The 20,691-nt window shown below is 31.3% G+C and overlaps 1 protein-coding gene across 1 annotated transcript in view; it reads right to left on the reverse strand.

The window, feature by feature from the left end:
• Positions 1 to 20,013, reverse strand: part of LOC107074382 (uncharacterized) — a 60,895-nt gene extending 40,882 nt beyond the window's left edge. Inside the window, 7 exon segments of the mRNA XM_089170884.1 lie at positions 3,693 to 3,822; positions 3,824 to 4,579; positions 4,582 to 4,784; positions 14,980 to 15,180; positions 16,144 to 16,651; positions 17,286 to 17,575; positions 19,668 to 20,013. Coding sequence (XP_089027010.1) covers positions 3,693 to 3,822; positions 3,824 to 4,579; positions 4,582 to 4,784; positions 14,980 to 15,180; positions 16,144 to 16,285 — 1,432 coding nt within the window. The 5' untranslated portion in view covers positions 16,286 to 16,651; positions 17,286 to 17,575; positions 19,668 to 20,013.
• Positions 20,014 to 20,691: the final 678 nt, after the last annotated feature.

Raw genomic sequence — 20,691 nt, forward strand, 5'->3', positions numbered from 1 at the left:
ATATACATATTATGTTGTCGATAATATTAATAATAATATTAGTAGTATTAATGTAATATTAATTAATTAAATGTTAAAACTAATAATATTATAATTATTATTAATATTATTAAAGATAACTTCAAGTATTTAAATATTATTACTTTATTTATTATTATTAATATTATATTATATTAATATTAATTTAAATTTAATAGTTTATAAAAATAGTTATAATAAAATTAATATTAACTTATTATTAAATATAATAATATATAATAAGTAATAAATATTAAATATTATTATTTACTAATAATATTAGTAAATAAAAATTAGTAAATTAATAAAATAAAATAAAATTAATAATAATAATAATAATAATAAAAATAATTAATATTGAAATACTCGAAGGTATCCTTTTTCGTCGTTAAATTTTTTTTTTTTTGTAAAGTAATATAACCGGAAATGCACATCGATATGTTGATAAAATACGAACTAAATACGAGAACTAGAAAAGTACCAAAAAAAAAAAACAAAAAAAAATCTTAACGTGAAAAGTAACTATCGTATTTAATTTGACGTCAAATAATGACACGTTTTACCATACTTCCACATGCCAACATGTTAAATATCTTTACAGTCATTATTACCTTTCAAACTTGTTTTACCTCGTATGAAAATATCATGAAATGCATTTTGTGAAATCAAAATTATACCATACGTTTGATTTCTCTTCTATTTCTATTCATATTTAAGTTTCGTTTTAACACAATTTTGATACGAATATCGAATGAAATAATTGCATTGTAAAAAAGGATACGAATATCGAATGAAATAATTGCATTGTAAAAAAGGATACGAACATCGAATGAAATAATTGCATTGTAAAAAAGGATACGAATGTGTTACAATTTTTACGTAAACGTATTTTCTTGTAATTATTATTTTTCTTTTCTTTTTTTGATAGTATCAAGGATGAGATACCATTTAGTCAAAAGTTATTTAATTAGAGCACGACGGAACAAGGGGGTTGCTCGTTAGGCGGTCAATTTATCAACAACCGGTTCCTTTCCCCATTATCGACCTTGTATATTCTTTATCAACAATTTTTATCCGCTAATTATACCGTTTTATTTCATGTCGAGGTAAAAAAAAAAAAAAACAAAAAAAGAAAATAAAATCAAACTCTATCTTTGAATGTATTTTAACACTTATATTAACTCAACTTTACTTATATCGAATATTTTTGAGAAAATAAGAATAACATATTTTTTATTTTGATTAACCCTTTGTGAGGGTTAACCCTTTGACTGGCAGACATATTTAGAGCGTCTTGCTTTTAATTATTGAAAATATAATATTATTAAGTTACTGATATCATATTGTAATAGTATTTACAATAGTTGATAATTAATGTTTGTTACATCATATAAATATTTTTTCAACCTTTTTAATAATTCCTTACGAAAATAACTATTTGTAATTAATCTAAAATTGCAACACACACTACGAGATATCTCGTAGTTGGCAGTCATTGGGTTAATGAGTGAGACTGAAAGTGAAACTCGTCATCTATATAAATATATAAATATTTCTATTTTGTTTTTATTTATATATTTAATTTACATATCTTTTAATTGAAATGTTGTTGCAAACAAACAAAAAAAAAAAATATATATATATATATATGTCATATATATTTTATATGTCAGCAATATAAATATATTTCAAATAAAATGTATTACTCTTTTACTTATAATTATCCATATGGTAAGAAATAAATATAAACATTTTCAGAGAGAGAGATAAAATTCAGTACCCCATAATCTTCTAATTATAGAATATAGACAGATGTAAAAAAAAAATAAAAATAAAAAAAAAAGTAGTACGAGTTTAGTTGTCAGTATAAATAAGTAACGCTCGAATTATAGTAATACATGCATGTGTATATGTGAGTTTTATTGTTAGTTGACTACCGGTTGTTAAGAGGATTATGACCTAGTGGTGATACGCGGCTCGTAGGTGACTATCGCACGTTCTATCCCCTTCACCCCCTTCCTCAAACTCTTCTTCCTCCTCCCACGTTTCCTCTTCAACATTTTCCATTCAACTCCGGGACTTGACGTTTACGCAATATCGAGAGAGTTGAATTTCATTTAAAAGTCCACGCACCGGAATCACCAACTAGAATAGTCTATTATTTTTTATCTAGTTTATTTTTTTTTCTTTCCTCGTGCAAAACGAGAAAAACATTTAACATAATTGTTGTTCTCTCAGTATATCATTGAATCCAATTATTGAAGAAACCATTTTTGTTTGTTTGTTAGAAATTAGAAATATTTGAAAAGAAAGAAGAATATTTTAATTTTATTATATTAGAAATATAATAAATTACAATATATTATATATATATTTATTATAGTAATATATATACAATTATTATATATAAAATAATTTATATATAAAATATATAAATATAATAAAATTATATTATAGTAATATAATTTATAGTAATTATTAATATTTAATAATATAATAAATATTAAAATAATTATTAAAATAATTATATTAATATAATATAAAGTATATATATTTATTATTTATATTATATTTATTATTTTATATTTATATATAATAAAAAAATATTAATATAAATATATATAAATAATTAAATAAATATATATAATATAATATTGTATATATTAATATTAATATAATATATAAATAGGATATGAAGACCGCGAATGGAAGGATCGCGCTCAGGAACAGGAACAATGGCGGAATTCGGTATTTGCTGCAATGAACCTTCAAGTTCCTAATGCCACACAACTAATAATATATATAAAATATATTATTTTATTATATTAGAAATATAATTAAAATAAATAACAATTTAAACTTTGATTTCGTTGAAAATGTAATTAAAATGAATATTGAAATAGAGTTGGACTGTGTGCGTCGTGACGAAATTGTCTCAAAAGACAAAAGTTCTTTCTCATCTTGGCAACGTTCGTAAGAAACGAAAATGGTGCGGGTAAAATGAGGATGAAAAAAAAAAAATAACGTGGGAAAATTTTACGCGTTAGAAGATACGGAGGCGGTTGTTTGGTGGGGTTGGCTGTAGAAGTAACGGGCAAGAATATCATCCTAATAACATCATCGTTATTTCGGAAAGTTCGAAAACGGAGCGTGGAAACTTTTTCATGCAAACGACGACGACGATGACGATGACGATGAACAACCATTCTCTTTTCCACATTTAATTTTTCATTTCAAGAAGACAATTATTGTTTGTACTTAATTTTCATTTTTATCTGTTATTTCTCGAAGGATGATATTTCAATTAAAATTATCTGTTGACAAATGTGTATATATATGACTACATATGTATCTACGTTAGTATGAAATCGAGATAAAAACCTCAAGGTCTCTATACTAGTACGAAGCAACTTTTAATCACAGAACAACGTTACTCTCTCTCCTTCTTTAAGAATCTATTATCTTTTCACGATATACGAGAATCATCGTTCTTAAGTATCCATCCACCTACGCGATCATTGAAAATTACAAACTAATAGAAACATTGAAAATATTTGACAATTTGTCAAAACCCTTAATTACTTAACACGATATAGTTTATTGATAATAACGAGAAAATAATTCGATTTAATCTATATTACGATCAGATAAAAGAAAATAATTGGATTACTTACCGATAAGTAAAGCGGGTTCTCGATTGTCCTCTACGAGAGCAGCCAATACCAGAAACAAGGGATGTTGAATAGGAAGGTACTCCAGTTCGGCGGTGCAGTCGTCATAAACGACGACTTCTCTGTATTGTTTTTCTTCGTAAGATTTCCTTGCCTTCTCTGGCAGTAGCAAGATCGGCCAATGTTGCTTTTCCCAATTGCAAACGTCGTCTGTTGAATCGATCGGAACAATTAACGTTGATGGCACCTCTGATATGATTGACGTTGTAAATAATAAATGGTCGACAATCTAAGAGCACAGGACTGCTGTTCGTTTGATGTTGAAGAATTCGTTGAGCCAATTCATTGGGCGTTATGGTACGGGTTCTTTGTAGAACTAATTGTTTTTGAAGACTGTTGCTCTCTGAGCAAGGACTCGCGGGAAGGCTAACCGTCTCCAGTTTACAACGTTTCGAAGCTGACAGAGGATGAAGTTGGTGTTGATGGTAATGATGATGATGAAGATGATGATGATGGTAATGATGATGATGATAATGACGATGTAAATCGCTGCTAATAGGAGGTTCGTTATCGATGATGCTACTGGTGGCACTACTATTGCAATTGATACCACTGCTACTGGTACTACTGCTGCTACTGGTGGTGCTGCTGATGCTGCTGGCAATGTCGGTTATTCCGCTAACGTCGGTGATGCAACTGTCGACGCTGCTGGTAGTCGAGGGACTTGGCGATACGGGCGACGTCGGTGACGAGAGGAAGCACGAGGACGTCGCCGGTGGACCTGGCTCGCTCAAACTGCGGTTCAAAACGAGTTTCAGGTTGTCTCGCGGCCGTCCGGCCGACACCGGCTCACAGCACACTAGAGTCGACATTGAGCTTCTTCCTTTTTTCCCTCGTTACCTTCTTCTTCTTCTTCTTCTTCTTCTTCAACCCCTCCTATTCCACGTTTATAATGTTCTCGTTGTTGTTGTTGTTGTTGTTGTTGATACCGACGATCTAGAGGAAGTTCCAATAGCTTCTGACGTTGACGTTGATAACGCTGTTTATCAGCGATTTCTGGTACTGTTACATCGAGACTCCTTCCCAAAGACAACACTAAAAATCATTCCAAAAAAAGATATAATTAGATACGAATTAACGCATTATTATTATTATTATTATTATTATTATTATTATTATTATTATTATTATTATTATTATTATTATTATTATTATTATTAATCCTATTTATGTCAGGGTAAAAACGTCTGCTGGCCATTTGTTCGAGGTCGATTCGTGCTAATCTTTCTCGCTTATTTCAGGGAACAGGTGTAAGTTTGTATCTTTTGAAAACATAAATTGACGGGAGGTTATTAAGCGTGGGTGTACTTTAACGATGCGATGGAAAACAAAGATAAGTTTCTTGTCAAAATGTTGCGATCTATTGCAGACGATGATGACGATGAATTGGCAGAAATGAAATCATTTCTTTTTATTTGAAATATTTTTTTTGTATAATTTCTTCTGTATATCTGTGCACGCACACCTAATCATTTATATGGGGTTTTCTCGTACGTTTTCTAATGTCAAAATGTTGCGATCTGTTTCAGACGATGATGATGACGACGATGACGACGATGACGATGAATTGGCAGAAATGAAATCATTTCTTTTTATTTGAAATATTTTTTTTGTATAATTTCTTTTCAAATGTATATATGCAAATATTTCAACAACGACTATCAAACACTGTATATCTGTGCACGCACACCTAATCATTTATATGGTTTCCTCGTACATTTTCTAGCAGTAACGTAATCGTGTATACTAGGGAGGAGATATTCTACGCATAGATATTGACTACTAGATAGAGTTGTGGACAGTGGGATTAGTCAGTTAGGGTGCCTAAAGCATAGATATGTTTTCCTCTATCGAATATTAAAATGCTTTACGTGTCGATATATGTATGTAACTACATACATATAAACGATGTTAAACATATATTAGACTTCCTATCGTCTTGAAAATATTCTAACGAATAATCTAATAATAATGATTATTTTATCGTTCATTATAAAAATAATTTCGAATGATAATTTAATAAATATGATTATTTTATCATGATTTTATCGAATTCGAAAAATCTCATTAAGACGAAATAGAAATTACGCGATCAAAAAGATAAGAAGATAATCAGAGGGATTTTTTGATGAACGAGAATCCAATCGTGAATCACAAAACTACGATGTGTGTATGAACACATATATATATATATATATTTATAGCATAAGCCGTATAGTTTAAAGATGAACGAAAGTAATGCCCCTGAGTGAGGATTTTTATAGGCCTTATCTTTATTTCCCCTTTCGCTTCTTCTTCACAATAAAAGCATCGAAACAGATGCCGTTGAGATGCTTCTTTTTTTTAATACTTATTTTAAGCTTTCTCTGCTTAAAACGAACGATAACAGCCCAGTATATTTCAATGTGTCTTTTTATAAATAGTTTTTTTCTTCTTTTTCCCCGATTCATCTTGCTTGTTTTTCTTCAGATGATTTTATCGGTGCAATGACTTGAGTTCCACATTAAAAAAAAAAAAGCCTCTACCGAAATATTTTTTACGATTACGATGTATGTTAAATTAGAAATACAAGAGGAACCAAATAAATAAATATGATGAAAATGATTTTTGACCACTTTTACGGAATAATATCAGTATGATGAATGTACGAAACGAAATAAAAGTTTCGTTATGTTATACAGCACCATATAATTGGTTATCTACAGTTAATTGTAAGAAATAGAAGATACGATCATAAGCTGCCATACCATTGCGGTTAGACGATTCTAATGTGCCCAGAACTAGCATCTACGACGAGAGTTGCTTTCACTCTCGCTTTGACGACGACGACGACGACGACGACGACGACGACGACGACGGTGCTAGTTGATTATTATGCAATGCAAGCTACCGCCATTATTTCAGGTCGTTTATGAACGACATCTTCCAAGGTTAATAAAGTCAATCGTTCTCTTTGATACCAGTTAATCGTATCTCCTTTGAAAATGATTTTATAAATATACGTATAAATATAGGATTAAAAATATTTATTGAAAATTATTTCCCGACAAATATTTTCTTGAAACAATATTCAAGCATTTGTACCTACATGTGTGTGTGTGTGTGTTAAGTTTATTATAAAACTATCGATAAGAAACTTAAGTGTGAGTTTAGAATCAATGATACTTTTAAATGAAAGTGTACAAAAGAAAGAAATTTCTCATGAATGCAGTCAATCAGAATTTACAAAGACAACGTTGAACATGATCGGCATTCATCATTCTAAAAATGACGTTTAATCATTATGAGTGTAGCACGAGCATAGAACACAATTCTAATTTGGAAGTTGGAATACGACCAACGTCTTCGACGTTACGAAAGAACCCAACCACCGTATGCCACGATGTCCTGATTTAGAAATTACGTGATATACCGCGAGATTTGTTCGAAGTTCTTTCGTTATGTCTTCATCGAGAGAACAAATCTTCAGGATTTTTATCGATTTGATTAAACAATAACAAAAATACAAAAGCTCGTCAAATTATTCAAACTTTTATTTACGATGAAAACTTAAATTAAAATGTTCGTATCAAAGATATTGTTAACAAGACACATTGAACGACGAGTAAAATAATTAAACGATTATAAAACTTGTTGATAAGAAGAAGAAGAACAACAACAATAAAAATAAGAAAACTAGGATCAAAATATCATATAATTATATTTCTCTCTCATCAAATTAACATATATAAAATAATTAATTATATATTATTTACAAATTCCAAATAAATTTCTATTTCCGTCAATATTAACAACTCAATTTCATTGAGGGTTAAAAACCTGTTTCCTCAAAACAGTTTCCGTATGGAAACGTCAAAAGGAATGTTTTCGCATGGACTCAATGACCTGTGTTGTCAACGCGGTGACCCGAGAAAACGTTTGATTTTGTGTCAATGCCGTGCCAACGGACTTGATACTACTATTTGTCCAAATGACAACGACGACAACGACAACGACAACGACTACGACTACGACGAAGAAGAAGACGTCGGAGGATTGGGGAGAATCGCGTAGTGACTCAGTTAACTAATATTAGAAGGTGAAGAGGCTGCTTGCTCCCTGGCCCAGTCTTTCTTTTTCTATTTCACCATCCTCCTCCTCCTCCTCCTCCTCCTCCTCCTCCTCCTCCTCTTCTAGACTGTTGCATTCTCTTTCTTTTTTCTTTTTTTTTCAAAATAAATTGTGCATACAGAATCATCATACATTCTTATACACACTCGTACGCAGAGAAAACACATAAATATATAAATATATATAAAATTGAATACCAACACACATACACACACACACACATAGATACACACATTATTAAGATCTTATTGTTAAAGAATATAAAGTTTATTTTTGTTTGAATCGAAGAAGTTTTGAATGGTTAAGCGCCATCGAGGACACGCGAGGGTTTCTCTTAGACTCGGCCGACTACGGGAGTCTTCGGCTGGAACAACGTTCTTTTCGAATGAGTAAACACAGTGGAATTCGACGCTTCGAGCGGACCTCGGTGCACAAGCTGACCGGTGCTCTCAGCCTGCGGACAGGTGTAGCGCCAGCACCTGCTGCTGCTGCTGCTGTTGCTGGTGCTTGGTGCTGGGTGCTGGTGTTGTTGGTGCTGCTTTTGAACTTTTGTCGCCGCGAGAAGACGAAAGGTTCTTAAACCCTTTTTAATAAATATTTCGAAAGATTCGTCATCATTTTATTTATTAACGATTAAATAATTTATCAAAGAAAAAAAAACACGAAATGATTCATTATGGTATCATTTGTCATCGTGAAATATTTCAATTTCTTATTAATCGATTATCAAAGATAAGTATGTATTGCTTTTGTGAAATGTAATATTTCAATAAATTTTTATTCAAGATTCCAATGAACTTGATCGATCTATCGAATTATTGATCGTTCGAACGAATGGAATTTTCTTTACGTTGAAAAATGATATTATTTAGTGTCATTAACGATCGTTTAACGAGTACTCAGGTGCAACTATCTTGCAATTGGTCTTACTTTTTATTCTTTCATCTATTATGTTAACGTTATGCGTTGTATTTACATTTTCCGATTGCCAATGGGGGACGTGCCAACTACGAGAGAAACGGAGCTAATTTATTGCCATTCCTAGACTTCCTAGACTCGGTAGTTTCAATCGAGATAAAAAGAAAGTTTCGAAAGTACAGCAGTTACTAAAAGCATTAATAACAATTTTACGATGAATAATATCAAATAAAATATGTGTGATTGATAATTATTAATCGTAGCTGAGGAAAATTCGCGGGCATTTGTTTCCGCGCAAAAACCGCGGCAATTTTCAAATCAGATCGGGTTCCTGACCTATGAAAAGATGGGAAGATAAAAAGCAAGGTGAAATATTAGCGGAAGAAGGTTGGTTGGTTGGTTGGTTGGTTGGTAGGAAGGAAGGAAGAAATAAAGAAAGTGAAAGACCGATTAAAAGAAAAGGTGGCCAAAGGAAGGGTCAGAAACCGTCGCAATTCTTTAGAACCACCTACCTTTTCCCGATTCGTCGAACCGGTTCGCCTTTACGACGAGACGGGTAACCGCCTTGCAAGGGGTCGCTGACGCAGAACCTTCGTTAAGCTCGATTCACGAGGTTGCACTTTGGCGTTTGACGATCATGAGAAAGCTTTTCTTATGATCAATTAAAGAGTAATCCACGTGCGATCAACGAAGCACACCGTTTATGACAAATGGCAAAAGTAAGAAAAGATGACAACGATAGAAAGGAAGTAGAAAAAAGGGGGGAAGAATATCGTAAGGAAGTAAGAAGAAACGAAAAGTGATAAAGAAAGATAAGAAGATGAGGTAAAGGAAGAGGAAGAGGAAGAGGAAGAAGAAGAAGAAGAAGAAGAAGAAGGAAGAAAAAGTTCCTCGTGTTTGAAAGAAGAAGAAGAATAATACGAGGAAGACGGTAGGAAATCGTTTAGGAATGATTCGGCACGCGGGTCCGCCGGCCCCTGTGCCGATCTTTTCGCGGTAGCATGTTTTTTCGAGCGTAACGGAGTCAGGCTCTGTTCTTCCTCTTTCCCTATTTTAGGTTGTGACGCGTGCTCCGAAAGTAAATAACGTTTATTAAGAAACAACTACTACTTTTGTGTGAAACTTGTAAGTTTCGAGACGCGTTTCACGGTCGACTGATAAAGTTCAAGAAGAAAAAATAGTTCAACTAGCTAGAGATAACCTAGCTAGAGTTAGCTAGCTAGCTAGCTAGCTAAGTAAGTAAGTAAGTAAGTAAGTAAGTAAGTAAATAAGAAAAAAAGGAAATAATAATAAAATAGTAAGCGGAAAAAGTAAGAGAATAAAAAAAATAAAGATATAATAAACTAAACGCGTCGTTGACGATCGGTAGATCCGATCGGTACGGCCGACGAGTTAAAACTGAGGGGACCCGCCGACTTCCTTCCCTTCTCGTCGTCGTTGTGGTTTGCGCTTACCGTCGCTTGCGCCGCTGCGGAGGAACGTATAGTCCGTAGACTCTGTTGAGTGGAGTGGAGGACGATGAGGAGGAATACTCGCGGACTCGAGTCACCGGCAGCAAACGCGAACGCTCTTTTTCCAAGGAGCGTATCAAGCCACCAAATAATCTCCTATTTTCAATTACAAACAAATCTAATAAATATCTACTTCAAATCATAGTTACCAACGTCTCCTTTCTTAATTTACTTTACGTTTAACCTTACGCGTTTATGACGGTATCGATCTATTTCAGCCGCCATTTTGAATATCTCGAAATATTATTTTACATTTTCAATTTGCGACTAAATTATTAATTGATTTTATTTCAACATTTTAATATTTTATCTCTTTAGTTTTTTTTAGAAAATATATATTTATATTAGATATTTTATATTATAAAAATAAATATTACGATAAAGGTGTATTCGTTAGTTCCATGAGGTATAATCGTATTCTACAAACTTAAGATATGGATATCGCGTTATTAAAGTATACGAGATTATCGAACGAAAGAAAATATGTAGAGATAGATATGTATATGATTATTCTTTGGATATTTATTTCTTCTTCGAGCTGAGTTAACTATATGTATTTCATTTCATAGGACCTAAAGTTCTTTGCCGTCTTCGTCCAGAGAAAAAAGAGTGCGTTGATTTAACGTAACGTCATTGAAAGTACAGTGACTCAAAGTGGAACAATAGTATATGTTCTACGATGATGATCCGATCATATCATGACGTAATCTAGCCTTCTTGCTGATACGGACAGAAAGAGAGAGAGAGAGAGAGAGAGTTTCATCTTATCGCTACGATATTAAATTCAAACCTACGGATTGTTTAACGTTGAAAAAAAGAATGAAAATAAAAAAAAAAATAAAAAAAAAATAAGAAAACAGAAAAACGATTAATCGAAATCAAAGAGAACTTCTTATCGAAAATTTGTAACATTTTAGTGTTGTGTTGAAACAGGATTGTCTTCTTGGTAATAGCTACAGCACTGTCGATAGGCTGCGCTCGCGCGATGTGAGGTCGCTGCATAAGCGTACAAATACATATATATACATACACACATAAACACACACATATAATATACATGCGATCTCGTAAGTGCTCGTACACATACACACACACGATGAAACCTAGCGATGAGTCACCACGAGTCGTTCGTTACACGTCGCATATACTCCGTTGTGTCGCACAGGGTTTCCCCTTTTCTTTTTTTTTTCTATAATAATTATTTCTTTATATATATATATATATATATATATGCATATTAAAATAATAATTTTTTTATAATAATCGATGACAAAGTTCACGATTAAAAAAAAAAAACAAACCAATATGAATATATCGTTATGAGGTAATAACTCGTGTTTACTTATATAAAAGCGAACAGGTAATAATAATCTATCGATAGATCGAACGCGTGAAAAGTTGGTCATTGATAATGGTGAAGAGGTAGAAACAAGTATAATAATGATTATTATTTTACTCGTCGTTATCAAAATCAAGAATAATAGATAGAGATATATTCTAACTGACAATGAGTGAATATGTACTTACTTATACGGTGTATATGTAAGTATACATACATATATATATATATAAGTATATACACTTCGTTTTCTTAAAGTAGAAAGTATACGACGTGCTCAGCAAGATACAAGAAAAACTTTCTTCCATGCTATCTTTGAGTGCAATCTTTGGCATTAAACATTTAATACATACCGAGAAAAACGTTTATACGAAAATGCACACAATTTTTCAAATGAATATTTCTTTCATTATTTATTTATTTATTTATTTATTTATTTTACTTTTAAATTTTGTCTTATGACAAATGCGCGAACGACAAAGATTTCAAACGTATTCAATTCTTTTTTTATTTTTTTTATAATAATTTTAAACATGTCGAAAAGAAAATCATTTTTTAAAAGAAGAAGAAGAAGAAGAAGCTAGGTCACTATTATTTTTTCAGCTGTTCTTAATATGTCGTCAACACGCATACGTTTTATTTTCTTAATTCGTTGATAATCTCTATTTAACGACGACGACAAAAAAAAAAAAAAGAAATTAAGAGAAAAATGACAAAAAAAAAATAATAAGCGTGCAATGTTTCTTATCCCGAAAGTTCCCTGAGAAATAATATAATATATATATATATATACACACACGTTTACTTACTTAATTCATTTGCATAATTCAAAAGGACTTCTTTTAAGAAGCAACCACATGACAAATACACACTCATATATGTATATGAATCCAATTAGTTATTTGATCGACTTTTAACCGAAGCATCTGTCTGTACAATCGATAAGAAACGATACGATATTACTATTCTTTCTTTTCTTTTAGAAATAATCCAATAAAAAAAAAAAAAAAAAATTGATAAAAGAGAAATCAAAAAACTAAATGAAAATAAATTAAATCATATTAAAATGTTCGCTTAATAATCTTTAAATTTTATCAACATAATTACGGTTAAATTTTGTAAGAAAAATGTTATCGTTTGATTGATAATAATCGACAACTATGACGATGATGACGATGACGATGACGATGACGTTTTGATTTGATGACAATAATTTTAAATAGAAAACTGAAGAATGGGTAAAGTTATGATAGGTGGACTGAAAGAAATAAGGGTGGGGGGAGATGTTTAGGGGTGGGTAGTTAATGTGTGTGTGTGTGTGTGTGTGTGTGTGTGTGTGTGCCAGCGAACACGAGTTTTCGTGCGTGGTCATCTACTCTCTGTGGCCAAAGATAGACTCTGACATCATACACGCGAACATCGTTCGGCTCGAAGGAGCGATAAACAGAGGACCGCGAGCGCGCACAAACATACGACCTGTGTAGAAATGTATGTGTGTGTGTGTGTGTGTATGAGTTAGTACACGAAAGGTTTATACCGCCTGTTAGAACTGTCTCAATTGACATCTTGCAATGCACCAACCGACGTAGCTGATCTTAACGATTTAGCGAGAATCATGTTAGTGTAAGAGCAAAGTATCGAAATGTTTCAAATGTAAGAAGAAAATGACGTGTCTAATGAAATTTCAAAAAAAAAATGGAACGAAGGGGAAATTATTTGAAAGAATATATATATATATATATATCACTGTGTGTATGTATTTTAGAAAATGAAAAATTTGAACGAAATAAAAATAACATTCGAATTCTATTTAAAGAGAGAAAGAGAGAGAGAGAGAGAGAGAGAGAGAGAGAGAGTGAAAAAAAGACAAATTGAAAAGCTTTCGGAGGATGGTTGTATGTTTATGTCTGTTAATAGCTACGCGATCAGTGATCTAATTCGTTGATTCTGTAGAAAGTTTCCATCGCTTATCTAGAACTAATCTTACATTATTTTTTTCTTTCTTTCTTTCTTTCTTTCTTTCTTTCTTTCTTTCTTTCCGCAAAAGTAGGGAAAATTTTGTTTAGAAATGTTTATAATAAACACGATCAAATTGAAATATTCTTATTCCGTAGAAGAGATGAACGAATATACAATAAACAAAACGCATTGAAATTTTTTTCACGAAAAAGATATATTATGCATAATAATAATAATAATAATAAGAAGAAGAAGAAGAAGATCAATATTTGCAAATAGTATCATCACATTGCAATGAATTAGAAAAGATTCCAAATGTCAAGACTTTTATGGTAGGTATTTTTTCTTTTTTTTTTTTATTATTTCTTTTCTTTTTTTATTTCGTGTAGTATAGAGTCGCGATGATGATAACGAAGTATGTGAACCTTTAAAAGCGCATGCGCGTAAACACGTTTCATCGCATGTATGTACTAGCTTCGATCCAACGTTGCAAGGTTTGTCGATAAGAAAACTTATCGTAGCTATATCTGCGTAGAATGTGACGTGTGAATACGTACAAAAAAAAAAAAAAAAAAAAAAAAGAAAAAAAATCACCTACGAATGTTGTCTATTGCGTATCAAAATTCAAACTATATTTAGTCGATTAAGTCATTATTTCTTAGATATATATATATATATATATATATTATTTTTATAATTTAATTATCGCCTTTTTTTTTCATACGAACGTAACGAAAAAAGAAAAGAAAAGAAAAGAAAAGAAAAGAAAAGGAAAAAGAAAAAAAAAAGAATATTATGTTCAATAAGTGTTAAATTAACACAATCGATCGTTCTCGTTCAACGTACGAGAGTAGTAATTCGATTAGTTCTTATTAGATATGAAACGTCAAATAGTCGATGATAATTCGCTTACTATTTACATACGTTTAAGTTTAAAATTAAAATTGTTATATTGAAAATGTAATCCATCGATTACGTATTCCTTGCATATTATGTTTCACGTGTTCAAATGAAATCATTGATCGAAACCTTATTTTTATTATCGACACTCGTATTTGTTCTTTTATTCGTGTATAAAACAAATAAATATGATATATAAAATCTCTGACATCATTTTAAATGAACTAAATATATATATATATATGTATATATTAAGTAATAAAAATGTATTCATTTATATTTAAATAAATAAAATAATTGATTTATATAATATAATAATAAATAAATTTCATATTTAAATATATTATATTAAATATTAAATATATTATATTATTATATATTATATTAAATAAATATATATTAAATATTAAATATATTATATATTTAAATATATTATATTAAATATATATATATATATATAAAAAATAAGAAGAAAAATATGTTAAAAACTTACCGCCATGTCGAAATTTCTTAAATCTCGGTAAAGTGGCAGTAGTACAAGCACACGTAAGGGCTGGCATCTTGTTCTGGTCTTCACAGTCCACTAACGTAGTCGTTAACGTCCTAACGTTGGAACCTTCGGGCAATGTTTCCTCTTTAGGGACGGTTGCTCGTCGTTTGACTGTTCTTTCCTCGATGCCACTCACCTCTAATGCTAATGAACACATTCTTTGTTTATATTCTCAATCTTTCAATGTGTATATTCATATATTCTATGTTACAAACAACTATATATATATATATAAATACGTATATCGATGACAATGTGAGATTCCGCGAGATTTCTTGGTATTCGTGTAAACGTTTACATGTTTATTATACGCACGAGCGTGTATGTGTACGTACGTATGTGTCATTAATCCGATAAATTGATTGCAAAATTTGACGTGACATCGTTTAATACGTATCCGTAGATAGTTACAACACTGAATGAGTAATTCTGATTCGGTAGTAGGAAATAAAGGGATAAGTCGATGAATCTTGATTCGATCAAGGTGGGGGAAAAAGTCACACGTGTGCTCCGATTGGGCCGTTTGACTCGAAAGATTGACAGGTTGCTAATCGATTACGAAAACGTTTTTCATTTCGTATTTATTTCATCAAATATTCTTCTTTTTTCCTTTTTTCAAAACCTAAGCAATACTTTGTAATATTTTTGATTAAGTCGAGTCAGACGATTTGGATTGTAAATTATTTTGCAATAAATAAGTATGAGTAATAAGAATATATATATATATATATATATATATATATATATATATATATATATATATGACAGGTGTAAAATAAATCGTTAACGAATATAAGTATGTTATCATAAATATCGCAAAAAAAAATAAAAATAAAAAGAAATCGTTGTATCTTTAAAAAAGAATTAAATAAGAATCCCTAATGAATAATTCATATTTTAATATAATCAATTCGTGATTTATATTTCGTATGTGCCAATGACGTTTTTATAAAGGTAAAAAAAATCGATAAAAAAATTATTTAAAATTGTGAGGTAAAAAAAGAAAAAAAGAAAAAAAAAAGAATAGAACCAGGGTGACGAAAATATGTATGACGATGAAAAATAAGAGTCTTACTGTCTGACGATGAAAAATAAGAAGAGTCTTACTGTTAGACGATGGGGATGGTGGTGGTCTTTTGACGGATGGTCTTGCGAGAAGTAGTCCCGTCGATGGTTTACCAGTACGATGGTTCACTGTTGACTGGTGGTCGCTCGCATTGCGACCGCCAAGTGAAATCTTGGCGCTCATCCTCCACGAGATTCTCGATTCTTAAGATCCTGAGTCACGTACCGGGAAGTCGAAGACTTGTCGGAGGTCGCACGTTCTCGTACAACAGGGCCATGCCAATAGTAGTGGTAGTAGTGGTAGTAGTAGTAGTAGTAGTAATACTCGTTCAATGTTTCCTCTTATTTATTTATTTGTTTTTTCATCAACAGATAAAACACCACTAACCAATGATAATCATCTTTTTTATTCGAGATTCGATCACGTCAAAACGAATCAGCATATTTTGTTAAGATTAAGAAAGAAGGAAAAGAAAATATGTCACTTCCTGATTGATATAATTTCTCGTTTAATTTACTTCTTTTTATTCTTATTCTTTGGTTCATAAGTCTGTAAAAAAAAAATATTAGAAAATTGACTTTATAAAGGTTCGATATAAAATCTGCGAAAACAAATTTATAAAATTTATCTTTACTGTAAATAAGTAATAATGTGTAATAATAATAATAATATGTATTAATATATTATAGTAATAGTAATAATATATTACTATACTCTAAATTATAATAGTAATATTATAGTAATAATAATAATACATATAAAGTAATACATATACATATAATCAAGATATATATAATAAATATAAATATAATATATATATATATAGTAATAATAATAATAATAATATATTTTATAATATATTATAAAATATAATTTTATATATAAAATTATATATTATGTATATACTGTATAAAAGTATGTACAATATATACTGTAAAAAAGTAATAATAATATGTAATAATAATTTACTCTCTGTTAATAAAAGAGTTAAACTTAAAGTTAACTCTGCTGAGAAAATTGAACAAAAGGGAAGAAAAGTTTGTGTCATTGGATGAATATATACCAGTATAGATATATTAACAAAACCGTATTGTGTATCGAGGTCGAGTTTATTCTCTGTAAGCCGTGTCTATAAAAACGAATAGGTAGTATGATTCTGTAGAGAAAATTAGTAACTGCCTACGTGTGTCTGATTCATGATTCCTTTGTTCATTCTCTGTGTCTCTCTGTGTCCTCTTCTTGTTATATCGGTCCACGGTGTTGTCAACAACGAACGATGACGAGTGATTATTTTTCTTCAAGTTAACGAACAAGTCGAAGGTCGTGTAAGAAAAGTGCATCAGCCGCCATGCGCATTTGCATGTACATTTTTACAGTGGTGGTTAGTTTGGTTGGTTATTCGCGTCATCGCCACCAATTCGATTCCCAAAATAGAGAGACACACTCCATTTTTTTATTCTCACCAACAGATTTCTGTATGTGTGAGAATTTGTGAAAGATTTTTACAGATCTCTTATGATACATACGTTCGTTCTTATAAATCAAAATATATTAATCGATAAAGTTTGAATCATGATCGCATTGATCAAGTCTAAAGCGAAAAACCTTCGAGAGGGAACAGGAACTTGCGAACGACCACCGCCAAGGTAAACGAGACACGTAAGTATGTATATATATATATGTATATTTCGGTTTCTTTGTCCCTAAAGGAATCCTTGCCACCGAGATGCCCTTCCGTAAAATTTAAATTACAACGACGTTCTACGATTATTTCAAATTTATTCATTTTATTTCATCAACGTAACATTTTTTTTATTTAATTTATTTCTAAAATTATCTTTGTAGCGGAAAATTTATGAATCTTTTAAAAAAAAAAAAAAAATTCTAAGTATACAAAAAATAAATTGAGAAAGAGAAAGATTATAAAGTGCATTATAAAGGAGTAAAAGAAAGGAAGGAAGAAAGAGAAAGAAAGAGAAACTCAGTTCTGTACGTTTAGAGTTGTCTCTTTCTCTTTCATCGTTCGTTCTCTTCTACATGCCGTGTATATTTAAATAGAATTCAGCCTCAAGGAGAAAACGCAAGGCTGCGGCAAGGACTCCGAGACTGTGTTTTATGCTTCCACGTAGGATCACTGGCACTACTACCACTACTATATCTACTAACACGAATGAGAAAGGTTCTGGTGGTTAGTCGTTTCCCTCTGTTTTTTTTTTTCTTCTTTCTATAGGTGTAGTGTAGTGTTAGTAGCTACCGCGTGCTCGAGTACGTTTAATAAAACTTGTTTCTATATAGTGTATTATAAAGATTGGTCCAAACTAATACCTGTTTCTAACTGACACGTGAAATTGGAACGTGTAAGTGTTCTAAAGTAATTCAACGTGAACTATAAGAAAATGTGTTCAATTGAACATGCAATCAGATTTACTTATTCGTAATCGAATACTTTCCTCGTAACAGGATGTAAAGAATGCAGTCGACAGATGGTTTCATCGTATAATGAGGTCGCTCATTTATCGTGAACTGATTTAAGACACTCAAACCGATACTTTGTATCTTGTCGAGAACTCGAGTCCGAGTTCGGTAGAACGCATTTAAGTTAAATGCAAAAGATTTATTCTCGTGGAATGTTAATTAAAGGAAGACTGCTTGAGGATTACGTTATACTAATTAATGTAAAAAGAAAAAGTCAAGAGAATGCAAACGATGTAAAAAGTCTGTAAAAAGACATTGAAAGTTTATCAATTGACTGAATAATTGGCTGACTTACATACATATTATACGTATGAATCATAAGTTAGGATCGTTTAAAAATTTCTAAGAAATCATTGATCTTTATAAGAAAAATCTTACAAATTGGTGTTGTGATAAATGGGCTATTATAAATGAAATTCAATTTAGAATGATTATTAAAAAAGCAAAGAAAAGAAAAAAATAAGAAAGAAAAGATCACATAACAGTAGAGGGAGTAGAAATGCGAGCGTGCATGCGTGTCCCAACGATTAGGGTTGGCATACGGTACGTATTAGTAACGTAATCAAATCACATGGACCCTCGGAGTTTGCGTATATATATATATATATATACAAGAGCGAAAATCTCCGAGTAAGTGAGAGCGTCTGCCTTTCAGGAAGGGTGGAACTCCGCAAGCGGATAACGTTGACGTAGAATAGTATGCAGGAGGAACCGTACCTACTTTCTTTCAAGCATCACCGTTTCTCCCTATTCGTTCTTTACGGCCCTATATAGTATATTGCCCTCCTGTATACGGTAGTTGATTCATCTGTTTACTTTTTATTATCTCAACGCCACCAGAAAGTATTCGATGTCGTTCAGGGGGTGCCGATAATCAATTTACAATGCCGAAATTCAAACTGTCCGAACGAATCGAAAGATGAACAAATTATTCTTATCAAAATTCATATTTTCAAGTATTTCAATGTTTTAAGAAGTCTAATAAAAAAAAAAGGAAATAATATTATTTATACTACGTATTTCATGTGTATATATATATATATATGTATATATAATCTTTATATACAATAAACGAAAAGGCTATTTTTACGTTCTTAACGAGGTCAGCTATGATCGATCGATTGGTTGGCTTGGAATAGTAGTAAATTGTTACTTAGAACAAAATCGTTGAGACTAACTGTTTATAACATTGTCGATAAAACTATAAAGTCACTTTTATGTATATCCACACAACTAATATACATAAATCGTTATAATTATAACGGTATACTAAGATATTTTCAATTCCAAATGATATTTATGATTTTTTCTTTATAAAAAAACTCGATAACAACTATCATTTAACTCGATTAGAAGTTTACAAATAATAATAACAACAACGTAGATTTGACGTTGTTTATTTTTAATATATGAATTTTGAAACATTTATCATCCTAATCGGGAAATATCACACTTACGAGAATTTGACACGAGAAAGAACAAGTTTAGCTCGCGGTATGCTCCGTAAATACTGCTTAACACGATACGCCGCTGTTCGACGGGTTGCTCTGACTACGGCGTCACAATTCCTCTTGCACCCTCTTTCTTTTCGTACGTCCTTACAACGCGTCGTATCGTAACGTTGTACAACTACCACCACCACCACCACCAGTACTACTACTACCACCCCCACCTCGTACACAATCATCGGCGCATAGTGTTCTAGGCAACTTGTCTTTTTCCAATACGCATGCGCTCACGTATTCGCGGTATGGTAGATATATAATACGTTCGTTCAACACACACGTTATTCACGCAACTATTCCATCACTTTTCCGCCCCCTCACTCTCACTCTTTCTCTTTTTTTCTTTCTTTCTTTCTTTTCCTCTTTTTACATAGGTTTATACACGATCGTATTGTAAAATCGATCCAGTTACCTGCCTTTCTTTCTTTCCAAACCTTAAACCTCCTCCTCAAGACAATTTATTTCCACCTTATCGCGTGATAATAGCAAATCAATGATATTGGAAATATTATTCTTTTCTTTTCTTTTCTTTTTTTTTTAATAAAGATCATTCTTTGTATTACTATACAAATAATATTTTATTTTTGAATGAATAATATTCGATCAATT

The sequence above is a fragment of the Polistes dominula genome, unplaced genomic scaffold (genome assembly GCF_049000335.1).
Source record: "Polistes dominula isolate Pdom_NZ unplaced genomic scaffold, Pdom_raw_medaka contig_79, whole genome shotgun sequence".
NCBI classification, from domain to species: domain Eukaryota; kingdom Metazoa; phylum Arthropoda; class Insecta; order Hymenoptera; family Vespidae; genus Polistes; species Polistes dominula.